This window comes from Anabrus simplex, chromosome 2, assembly GCF_040414725.1.
Source record: "Anabrus simplex isolate iqAnaSimp1 chromosome 2, ASM4041472v1, whole genome shotgun sequence".
Classification (NCBI taxonomy): domain Eukaryota; kingdom Metazoa; phylum Arthropoda; class Insecta; order Orthoptera; family Tettigoniidae; genus Anabrus; species Anabrus simplex.
Window position 1 is genome coordinate 1,230,658,365 of NC_090266.1, and position 12,617 is coordinate 1,230,670,981.

General features: G+C 42.7%; 1 protein-coding gene across 1 annotated transcript in view; it reads left to right on the forward strand.

Annotated features, from left to right (window-relative positions):
* The first annotated feature begins 757 nt into the window (after positions 1 to 757).
* LOC136863417 (uncharacterized) overlaps positions 758 to 12,617 on the forward strand; it is a 61,143-nt gene continuing 49,283 nt past the window's right edge. The window contains exon 1 of the mRNA XM_067139827.2: positions 758 to 1,010. Within this exon, the coding sequence (XP_066995928.1) occupies positions 854 to 1,010 (157 nt within the window). The 5' untranslated portion in view covers positions 758 to 853. The remainder of the gene's footprint in view (positions 1,011 to 12,617) is intronic.

A 12,617-nucleotide genomic window follows, 5' to 3' on the forward strand; every position in this document is an offset into this window, starting at 1 on the left:
CCTGTTTTCACACCAGGCTGTACCTTAATTAAGGCCACGACCGATTCCTTCCACTCCTAGGCCTTTTCCATCCCATCGTCGCCATAAAACCTATCTATGTCGGTGCGACGTAAAGCAAGTTGTAAAAAAAACCACACCTTATCAGATTAGAATATAGTTGAGTATGACAACATCCACAAGAACAAGCTAATGGAAGGCTACTGACCAAATCATCTTCTTTATTTGACCAACACGTGACCCGTGATTTGATTTGATTTGATTTGATTACGAGTTGATAGGTGGAAGTGAACTGAAATGCTATTGATCCTTTAACGTACTGATATTTCGATGATCTGACAATTATCATGTTCCCACCTGTTTCTACGCCTCACAGCGCTGTGAATGTGCAGAACCCCAGGCTGGTAGTGAACAATGATACCATTCTTCGCCGTTGTTGAAGACGTCGTGAAACCGAACTATGCACGAGTTGTCACAATTGTTTTCGAATTATCTCTATATACTTTAAACTGTTTTAGAGCACCCGTTTAAGATACGTTGTTGACGAATCTGAAAAGAACATTAAAAAAGTACCTTTTGCTTTTTGGCGCTCCGCCTACTTGGTGACGATTGGTTGCGTGAGTTATGAGTGCGCCATATGATTGGGTGCGCCCTCTGGCACATCAGTCCATGGCGCAAGGGTGGGGAGTTGGCGAGCTGCAGAACACAAGCATAGTAGCTCGCTGCATACAGCAGCCATCAGACGACGTTAGTCAGTTATACGCTACGGACGTGCAACGTGTTCTACCTTTTAGCACCTGGCGCTCTGCCTGCCAAAAGAGACAGTGATTTTAAGTTGTGTTTATCTCTTCACACAATGGCGATACCATTTCAAATTCCAACTCCACAAGAAACGGAAGACAGCTATCGTTTAATTTATCAGTTGTTGAACGACCTGTGCGATTTACTTCGACAAATCGTAATTGGACAAAGACAGCTTCTAGTTGGAGACCCTCCACAACCTGCTTCAAGAAGTAAGTAAAATATATTGCTGCTTTATATGTAATTTTTCACTTCTTGTTCATTCGTTGTAAATCTGCGAATTGCCGGAAAGTCACGCATCTCCTAAAGAACAAGTTAGTAGGCTACGTGTCGATTGATGTCATTTGTTACAAGTGTCATTGAATATCATTAGTGCGATATAACTTAAATATAATCGTCGACTGCATTTTAATTAATGAACAGTGATTTTTCTCTTCCGATACATGTAAGACTGATGCAATCGCGTTGTTATGCTATGGGTCAACGATCTTCCTTGCTGTAGTAGGCGTTGCTGGGGTGGAGGGAATTTTCTTGCTTCGTCATATCGACTTACTTACTTCATTCCGGGAAGTACGGTGAGGTGAATGACCTCTCAGCCTGTTGAAGGATTGTGTATTTTTCAACTTCTCCGGGTGTCATATTATAATCAATGATTGGTTTTGAAGCGATTTACGTACACAAGGTTATTTTCAGTGACACGAGCATGTTCGGGCTACATTTCTACTTATACTAAATATGTAACATACCGGTAATTAGCTAATATTATGCGAAAGTAATTCTTATTTATCGCCTTTATTTACATTATTTGTGGGAAATGTCCCAGGAAGCTAATGACGTGTTTTAGAACCAATAGTCTACGAGCCAGCTGAGTGAGCGGGCCCCACAACACGTGGCTTGCTGTGTTCGCGTCGACCTGTTGAGCAGTGTGTGTGTGTGTGTGTGTACTGCAACTTGTCTAGGACCAGCAAATCCGGAGCCAGGAAATCACTCCAATTTTAAGAAAATATCATTTCCAGCAGTAGTAACCTTTCTCGTTTGTAACTAATAATATGTTCGAACGGGAGAGTTTTCGTAGTGACCATCTTGTTAATACTTAAATATGACATTTTGTTAACGAATTTAAGACGGATTGCTGTTTGTCTTCTTATCAACACTTACGGAAGTCAGTGATTTTCGAGACGCATATTTGTCACTACAAACATTGAAAACTTGAAGTGTATGGAGGTGCAGAATGTTTTTTTTCTCTTACTCACTGTGAAGATGTCAGGGATTATCTTAGGAACAATTTGTAGATTGTTACCACATCGATATTTTATTGAATGGTGTGCGTTGAAAATATTCGAAGCACGATAAGTTCATTTCTGGAATGTAATCGCTACGTCAGTATTATGCGACATTTAACTTGAGCATTGTGCGTTACTTGTATTACTATTACGGTATAACCAAATTCAGAAATATGTCCAGAGTACATTTGAGTTTAAAATCTGTGTAATGTGGAGGTCGTGAGCATAGCGCGCTGTACGTACGTGGTTTGCTGTCAGCTTCCTGGAAGTCTTGACCGAGTTCGCGGGAACGTGCACCATCTTGTAACTCAGCCGTGAACCTGACTGTCGACCGACAGCGTCCACCTTCATTCCGTGAGCTTGCTAGCAATATGATGTAGGGCGAGAATACTGGAAGGGATTTTCGAAAAAAAACCTTTCCCATATAAAAATAGCCATTATAATATAGATAATCCAGTTTCTCTGAACAAAAACAAAATCTGTGATTTTTCAGTATTATAGGCCTAAAGGATTACAAACGTGTTCTCATTAATTACAAATTTTCACGAAATGTGTTAATGAGTTTCATTGTTAGATAACTTGGAAGTGCTTTGTGTCTTGTAGACCTATGCTTAGCGGCGACCCGTCTTTAAACTTGTCACTTCCTCACTCACTCTGTAACAAGGCGAAAGAAACAAATCCGGAGGTAGCACAGCAAGAACATATATTTTACCAATTATATTACGTTTTAGTGCGTGAATTTCTCGGAAACCTGTTCCATGCAGTAACTCAGTTTAGTGATGTTGTAAGAAGTATACGAGTGAATGCTTCAAAGATTGTTTATTTAATATTCCACGTTCCATGTTATGAAATAGTATTCAGTTAAGATGCGATACACCTCGTACACCAGGCGGTCTGTAAATCGTAGACTGTTTAGATAGGTAATATATGACTCGTGGTACGTGTGTTCAGTATTCAGCTCTAGTATGTGATATTTGAAATTAAGAAAGATATATCTGAATTTGAACTGAGGTATCTTATCATCTTTTATCTGGATTGGAAAATAGAACCCGGCAAACTGTAGACCTAGGATGGCCAATTTCTCCCGTAGATCTCAAAAAAAGAAAGAAAGAAAGAAATGACAGCAGCTTTGTCGCTTGTATTAAGTGCATGTATATGGAACGTGATAATCCTCCATGAGAGTTTGTTCGCGATTCACTTTGTGTTCTGTTTTTTATCGCTGTGTCAATAATCCTTGACATTTAAACTTGAACTGAGCTCTGTCACTCTAACTCCCTGTTAATTGCTTGTAAACTGAACTGTTCGCATGTTGAAAGTATATCTTTGTATTTATGTAAGCTTTTGAGGGATTTGCTAAATTGTTTATACAATCTCAAATGGCTATTAAATCATAGTATTCAGAATTAGAAAACAAACATCGATAAAATAAAACTGAGCATCGATGTTGGACATGATAATAATTTATATGCTTCATGACTTGAGGTAAGTACACTTGTGGCGAAACAATGTGTGTGTCCAGAAGAGCGAAACACTTACACATATTCTCACTCATTTCCAACAAAATGTAACATCGATATATTCATGCCTGAGCATCGATGTTAATCAGTCCACACATCTTTTTCTTACCGAGCTGCGAAGTGCGAAACATCTCTAACATTGTCACGTCAAGAACAGAACGTCCGTGCCGAAATACATCCTATCCCATGTTAGCTACTGCCTATTCCTCAACCCATGAAGAAAAATAATTCAAACTATTCATTTGGGACTTTCTATTTTAGAGAGCTGTGTTGTACTAAGATAATTGGTGTTTATTCTAACGACATCACTTAGAATGTAGGACTGAAGTCTACAGGGATTGTATCGTTTATTTCTCTTTCAGCTGCTCGTAAATAACGAAAAGGAGAATAACTGGTATACATGAACTGGAATATGTCTTAAAAGCAAACTTTAGTAGCTTTTTATGCATGTTTTCTATCATTCAGTTCTGTTTAGTGATTTACGATATCTTAAGTCATTAGTGCTGTTGATTGTATATGCATCAGTGCTGTAGGGTGTGAGAAAGGCATGTAGTTGAAGAAGGGATATGTGCCCAGAATCTTGAATTCTGATACCATCCTTGCATTATTCTATAAGGAGTGTGGGAAATTCTCCTAAACTTTTCCCAACTGCGTGTATAGATTTAGCCCAGTTTAACGGCTGGATGCCTTCCCTGACGCCAGCACAATGTGGAGGAGTGCTTTGTAGTGTGATGTGTTGTATAGCCGGACACAAACAGCAAGCGCTCGCGTAAGGGGAATTAACCAGACCTGGTATAAGTCCCTGGACCGGGCCGGGAAATCGAACCCTGTGCCCTCTGAATTGGATATCACTCCACTGACCATTCTGCGAAGGACATGAACAAATTCTCTGGTTATATTGCCTAAGTAAAACCACTTCAAACATGGAATTCGAAGCCCTAACTACTAAGCGATACAGCTGCCCAGTTTTATCGTGGAACATGGGATTCACCCCGAAATTATCCTTTTGATTCATATTTATTGCTCTTCATCACTTAATGGAATTTAATTTCCTGACAAACACTTTTAATCATAAAATAGAACAAAACGAGATAGAGACGTCACTTGTAACCATCCCAGAAGTGATTATCCCTGGGTTCCCTTTTTAGTTCGAGCTGAATGCTACAGGAGGGTATGATTTATACAAACTCGGACATTTTTTCCTATCGTTCTCCGAAATAATTACAAATACATGCCAGTAAAAAACACAGGGTAGATCAAACTGGGGGTGTAGATTTAAGTTACGCGATTATTGATATCGAGAACGTAGCCATGTAGGGACCAAACCACAAGGAAATAATTTTGTTTTCAAAACTCCTGCGTGCAATATCCGGGTTTCAAACACAGGATATCCCTTGTACGTCAGCATTCTGAGTACCTGGAGCTATTAACTAAGAAGTTCATAGGGGTCGATTAAGTTTACCTTAAAACAATAATAATCATTGTCAGGATGTCCTTAGCTAGTTGAGTGAAGCAGCAGTGATATCAACAAGACGTTTCATCGATTTTCCTAGACCGCTGAGCAGTCATTAATAAAAAATCCCGCTATTACACTTTTTCCTCTCTGATAGAGGTCATGCGTTACAACTTCTCAGTCCTGACGCTGGGAGCAATTTTTATTACGTAGCCTATCTGTATGAAACACCAAACATTTTTTGTTATCGTAATTCCCTTTGTTTGCCAGGATAGATCATGATCATCTCCAGTTTCATTATTCTCATTTACTTTTCATTATTTTATTTTCTCTATATCAGTGGCGTACGCAGTACCGTATTTCAATAAGGGGGCGTCATTTTAAGACTGATTATTCAGATGTAATTTTCTTGTATTTTAATTACTATTAGCAGTCCTCCTGGTGGACACTTCTCTATGGTTAGCCGGTTCACAATGTTGGCCGCCATGCAGTTGCTAATAACTAGATTGCATACCAAAAGCCTGGATTGTGTGTCGAACCTCTCTGTATTATGTGAGTGATATGACTCTGTTGTCGATGGTCGGATGGCGACGCTAAGCCTTGAGCAGACGCCTTGGTGTTATTCACCGGGTTTCACCCTCTCCCTACCTAATGATCATCATCATCATGGAGGTCAGATAGAAAGAGCAGCGCGAGGCGAATCGAGCATGACCTCGGACACTCCCGGCATTTCAATACTGTATTTACTGGTACAGCTAAATTACTAACAATCCGATCTCCTAGAAACTTCGCTTAGCGAAATAAGCGAAGACATCCATCGATACTCGACCGTTTCTGAGAAAATGATATGCTTTACGTCCTTTTAGAGCGATGCGGTGGCGAAGTTTTCTTGTCTATCCCTTCCCCCACAAGGCCCCTGTTCAACATGGGCGAGGCACTGGTCCTCCTTTCCAGTTGTATCCCCTATCCAATGTCACACGCTCCTGGACACAGCCCTTGAGGCGGTAGAGGTGGCATTCCTCTGTGAGTCCGAGGGAAAAACCAGCACTGTTGAATAAACAGGTTAGGAAAGAAAGATGTAAGTTATTCTTTTTGACGGTTTTCGGAGATGCCTCCGCCACTATGTCTCTGTCCAGCTTCGGAGATAAAAAGAGGCTATGGATATCATGGGTCTGGGTTCCGAGGAACACCACGGGTCTGGGCGTTGTTTGTGGTTAGTAACCACTATGTGAGGAACACCATGGGTTTGCGTTGCCTCTGAGTGACGCCATTATGTCAGAAACACCATAGGTCTGTGCTATCTGTGAGTAGTACCGCAATGACAGGAAGACCGTGAGTCTACGGTACTTGTAATTAGTACCGCTACATGAGAAATAAGATGATCTACTTTACTAGCGAAATTTACCATAATGGATTTTGGACCCCTTTAGGCAACAAGTATAATCGATTCTGGGTTGAGCTTAGAAAGCAGTTCTTTGGTGAGTATATACCATTGTTTTAAGTTAGTTTCTGGGAAGGCAGAGCGTTGTATGTTCATAATAATTATTCATAGTCTTTCTGAAGTCTAGTCAGTAGATTGATTTTGGAATTATTTTTAACTTTCAATGTTGTGAGTTGGATCCGCCTATTATAAATTCATATTGGTTCGTTCGTAATCCGTTTACCCTCCAGGGTAGGTTTTTTCCTCGGACTCAGCGAGGGATCCCACCTCGACCGCCTCAAGGGCAGTGTACTGGAGATTCAGACTTTGGGCCAGGGATACAACTGGGGAGAATGACCAGTACCTCGCCTAGGCGGCCTCGCCTGCTATGCCGAACAGGGGCCTTGTGGAGGTATGGGAAGATTGGATGGGACAGGCAAGGAAGAGGGAAGGAAGCGTCCGTGGCCTTAAGTTAGGTACCATCCCGGCAATTGCCTGGAGGAGAAGTGGGAAACCACGGAAAACCACTTCCAGGATGGCTGAGGTGAGAATCGAACCCACCTCTACTCAGTTGACCTCCCGAGGCTGAGTGGACCCCGTTCCAGCCCTCGTACCACTTTTCATATTTCGTGGCAGAGCCGGGAATCGAACCCGGACCTCCGGGGGTGGCAGCTAATCACACTAACCACTGCACCACAGAGGCGGGCAGATTCATATTCATCCATTCATTCATTATCAAGCTTTGAATTCTGGTTAGTAAATGAATTTTGGAATGTTAAATTGTCATTACATTTCCTACCACTAGGGGCCACTTTAGACAACAGTCATCATCATCATCCACTCCAGTTACTGTTTTATATTATTATTATTTAATCCGTTTCCCTCGGACTTAGTGAGGGATCCCACTTCTACAGCCTCAAGTGCAGTGTCTGGCTGCATGAGACATTTGGTCGGGGACACAACTGACAAGACCAGAACCTTGCCCAGGCGGCCTCACCTGCTATGCTGAACAGGGGCCTTGTGGGGGTTGGGAAATGAAATGAAATGGCGTATGGCTTTCATTGCCGGGAGTGTCCGAGGACATGTTCGGCTCGCCAGGTCCGGGTCTTTCCATTTGGCGCCCTAGGCGACCTGCGCATCCTGATAAGGATGAAATTATGATGAACACGACAGATAAACCCAGCCCCCGTCCCAGAGAAATTAACCAATGATGGATAAAATTCCTGACTCTGCCGGGAATCGAACCCGGGACCCCTGTGACCAAAGACCAGCACGCTAACCATTTAGCCATGGAGCCGGACGGGGGATGGGAAGATTGGAAGGGATAGGCAAGAAAGAGGGAAGGAAGCGGCCGTAGATACCATCCCCGCATTTGCCTGGAGGAGAAGTTTGAAACCACAGAAATCCACTTCGAGGATGGCCGAGATGGGAATCGAACACCCTCTACTCACTTGACCTCCCGAGGCTGGGTGGACCTCGTTCCAGCCCTCGTACCACTTTTCAAATTTCGTGGCAGAGCCGGGAATTGAACCCGGGCCTCCGTGGGGTGGCAGATAATCACACTGAGGCGTACTACTATTTTATGTTTCAATAAAAAAAATCGGAATCCACCTTGTTGCAACTTACGAGTCTGCTCTGTTGGAAGTGTTTTTTCTCAGAAACAGAAAATAATTAATAATTGGCTCAGGCGGCAGCGCGTCGACCTCTCACCGCTGGATTCCGTGGATCAAATCCCGGTCAGCCCATGTGAGATTTTTGCTGTACAAAGCGGAGGCGGGGCAGGTTTTTCTGCGGGTACTCCGGCTTTCCCTGTCATCTTTCATTCCAGCAACACTCTCCAATAACTTCAAGAGCCTCATTTAAACGATCTTGTCGAGATTTCCTCGTAAATACGTGAATGTTAGTGTGAATGTCAGCTTTTAGTGCCGCTCGGCTCGCCAGGTGCAGGTCTCTTGATTTGACACCCGTAGGCGACCTGCGCATCATGATAAGAATGAAATGATGAACAAGACACATACACCCAGCCCCCGTGCGAGCGCAATTAACCAATGCTGGTTAAAATTCCCGAACCTGCCGGGAATCGAACCCGGGACCCCTGTGACCAAAGGCCAGTACGCTAACCATTTAGTCATGGAGTGGGACTGTTATTAGGTGATGTAGGTAGATAATATTAATCATTAACAAAATAGCTATTATAATACTATTTTATTTTATTTTATTAATTTTGGTAGTTTCTACATACGGTATCCAATCTTAACTTTTAGACCGGGCGAGCTGGCCGTGCGGTTAAGGGCGCACAGCTGTAAGCTCACATACGGAGGATAGTGGGTTCGAATCACACTGTCACCGGGCGAGTTGGCCGTGCGCGTAGAGGCGCGCGGCTGTGAGCTTGCATCCGGGAGATAGTAGGTTCGAGTCCCACTATCGGCAGCGCTGACGATGGTTTTCCGTGGTTTCCCATTTTCACACCAGGCAAATGCTGGGGCTGTACCTTAATTAAGGCCACGGCCGCTTCCTTCCAACTCCTAGGCCTTTCCTATCCCATCGTCGCCATAAGACCTATCTGTGTCGGTGCGACGTAAAGCCCCTAGCAAAGAGAAAAAAAGAATCCCACTGTCGGCAGCCCTGAAGAGGGTTTTCCGTGATTTCCCATTTTCACAACAGGCAAATGCTGGGGCTGCACCTTAATCAAGGCCACGGCCGCTTCCTTCCCATTCCTAGGCCTTTCTTGTCCCATCGTCGCCATGAGACCTATCTGTGTCGGTGCGACGTATAGCAAATAGCAGAAGAAAATAAAAGAAACGCTCTCCACTATCATTTCATTTCATCTGCCAGTCATTAATCAGTGCCACAGAGGAGTGCGATAGGCTTCGGCAGCCGGCACAATTCCTATCCTCGCCGCAAGATGGAGACTTCATTCATTCCATCACTGACTCGGTCACTGACTGAAAAACAGGTTGTAGGTTTCCTTTTCTATATCGTTTTTCATTTCTCACCTTCCTAACTAATAATCAGGGGATATCAGCTGTATTTTAGACAGAAATATATAATCGTTAAGAGTTTCTAGCTCCTCTTCTTTCCGACAGTGGTCTAAAAATAATGGTATACGATTAGGCACGGGGTCTGATCCCTGTTATGTATCTATATTCCTTCACTTGAGCCTCCATGGCTCAGGCGGCAGCGCGCCGGCCTCTCACCGCTGGATTCCGTGCTTCAAGTCCCGGTCAGTCCATGTGAGATTTGTGCTGGACAAAGCGGAGGCGGGACAGGTTTTCTTCCGGGTACTCCGATTTTCCCTGTCATATTTCATTCCAGCAACACACTCCAGGATGTCGTCCTGGTTGCGAACAGTCCAGATTTCGAACAAGTGGGTACCTGAAGGGGATGATTTGGCTTTGACACATATTAATGATTCGAGATTGCGGCCAGGCATAAGGTAGAGGCGCTTAAGCGAGTATATAATGAGCAACAATATATCATTTTATATATATCACGCTGCTTATCTAGGTGAATTGTGGCAGCAGTATGCATCACTAGAGGCACCTACAGTCTTCTGATGTTCTTTAGAAAGCCGCTTTAATTACTACCAGGGAGATTTAAATTTATGCACAAACCAGCTCTGGCAATAAATAAAGCTGCTGTCAGCCTTGTCATTCTAAATTAACCTAAAATATAACAATCCTGTCACCTAAAATAAATGATATATTTACCGTCAGTATTTACAAATCTACATTTACGACTTTCCTCAACAGCTTCAGCACTACTCCAGAATCGGTACATATTGCATTGTTTCCAAAAACTGTTTTATTTCACCGTTTTCCTTGTAGCGTTTTGTGATTTTGGCGATTCTTTCATCTAGCGCCACGTACCTCTTCTTCCTTTTAACCCCTTCCATGTGGAGTTCCATTCTCATTATTTTTAAGTTGGAGTGCTCCGCTTCAGACTTGAAATTCTTATGCAACGCGCAGGAAGCCTACGACACGGAATACCCTCAGATGTCACCGAACCCCAGCCATTATCCCGGATACTGAAGGACTGCCGCAAATTGATAACGCCTCTGTGATCGACTACAAAATTCCACTGGGATATTATTCTGGAATCAATGGACGACGTTCTGGAGGGACACGAGTTGGTAACACGCATCACGAAGTCGATCTGGACAATATGTTGAGAAGATAAAATGTGTTCGTTATTGAAGTTCATTCTAGAATTTCAGTGGACGACAGCTCTGGATGTTTAACTCTTCCACTGCCCGGCTGAGTAGTTCCTTCCTAAGACGATCCACCTTCACAATGCAACATGAACAGCTTCTTCTGATGTCCATCTGTGCCATCTTCGAATGTACTTAGGCCGTGAATTTCTCCGTCTACCAACATAACATGCTTAAATGTTGTGTTTTCGTTTGTTTTACAATAAGTAACAGTTCTCTTTGACTTTTTCATCCGATGAAGGATCTTGACATATGAAAGTTTTAATATCTGAGGTATGCGCAAGAGACGGCGATACAGATACATTTCAAAGGCATCTATATGTTTTTCAGTGTTTAGATGTAGGGTATAGGTTTCACATCCACATAGGAGAATAGGGAATATGTAGCAGAGGATCATGCGGATTTGTAACTGCGGACTGATATCTGACCTTACAAAAATGTCTTCATTGTAATGAATTGTTTCCTGGCCAGCTCAATTTTATATTTTATTTCTCGTTTGTAATCACATCGGTAGTTCAGCATGGTACCCAAATATTTGAAGGAGGACACTTGTTCTACTATATGACCTTTAATTGTGTCCGGTTCCACGGCTAAATGGTTAGCGTTCTGGCCTTTGGTCACAGGGGTCCCGGGTTCGATTCCCGGCAGGGTCGCTAATTTTAACCATAATTGGTTAATTCCTCTGGTACGGGGAGTGGGTGTATGTGTCGTCTTCATCATTTCATCCTCATCACGACGCGCAGGTCGCCTACGGGAGTCAAATAAAAAGACCTGCACTTGGCGAGCCGAAGTCCTCGGACACATCCCGCCACTAAAAGCCATACGCCATGTTTTTTTTTGGTTTTTTTTTTACCTTTCATTTTGACGAACTCCTGAGGAACTGAATTCCACCTGCTCGGCGTCTCTAGAAAACGTCAATACAATGACTATTGAGGATGCTGGCACATTGGAAATAATAATAATAATAATAATAATAATAATAATAATAAAACTAATAACTAAAACTATTAATAAAAACTAGTATTATTATTATTATTATTATTATTATTATTATTATTATTATTATTATTATTATTATTATTAACTAGACTACTTTTACGGCTTTAGAATTAACTTGAGCGCAGAAGGCCAGCTCTTTTGAATAATAATAATAATAATAATAATAATAATAATAATCAATATTCTAAAGGCTAATGCCTTGTCGATGCAACCATTCACTTCTTTCATTGGCATAATAATAATACGGGGCGAGTTGGCCGTGCTGTTAGGGGCGCGCGGCTGTGAGCTTGCATCCGGGAGATAGTGGGTTCTAATCCTACTGTCGGCAGCCCTGAATATGGTTTTCCGTGGTTTCCCATTTTCACACCTTAATTAAGGCCACGGCCGCTCCCCCCAACTGTTAGACCTTTCCTGTCCCATCGTCGCCATAAAACCTATCTGTGTCAGTGCGACGTAAAGCCACTAGCAAAAAAAAGAAATACGTTAATAATAATAACATCATGTGTAATGGTGCTGCGTCATTTGTCGGCTTATACAGGAGAACTGTACTTTCGAGGAATAATAGTGGTTCTACTTGTGGTGTCAGTGTTATCTTGTGATTTTGTGTTATGTATATGTGGTTAATATTTAATATGAATTTCATGCCGTAAATGTCCACCATCTTGGTAAATACGACAATTATTCCATATATGTCCGACTCGTTGGCTGAATGGTCAGCGTACTGGCCTTCGGTTCAGAGGGTCCCGGGTTCGATTCCCGGCCGGGTCGGGAATTTTAACCTTCATTGGTTAATTCGAATGGTCCGGGGGCTGGGTGTTTGTGCTGTCCCCAACATCCCTGCAACTCACACACCACACATTACACTATCCTCCACCACAATAACACGCAGTTACCTACACATGGCCGATGCCACCCACCCTCATCGGAGGGTCTGCCT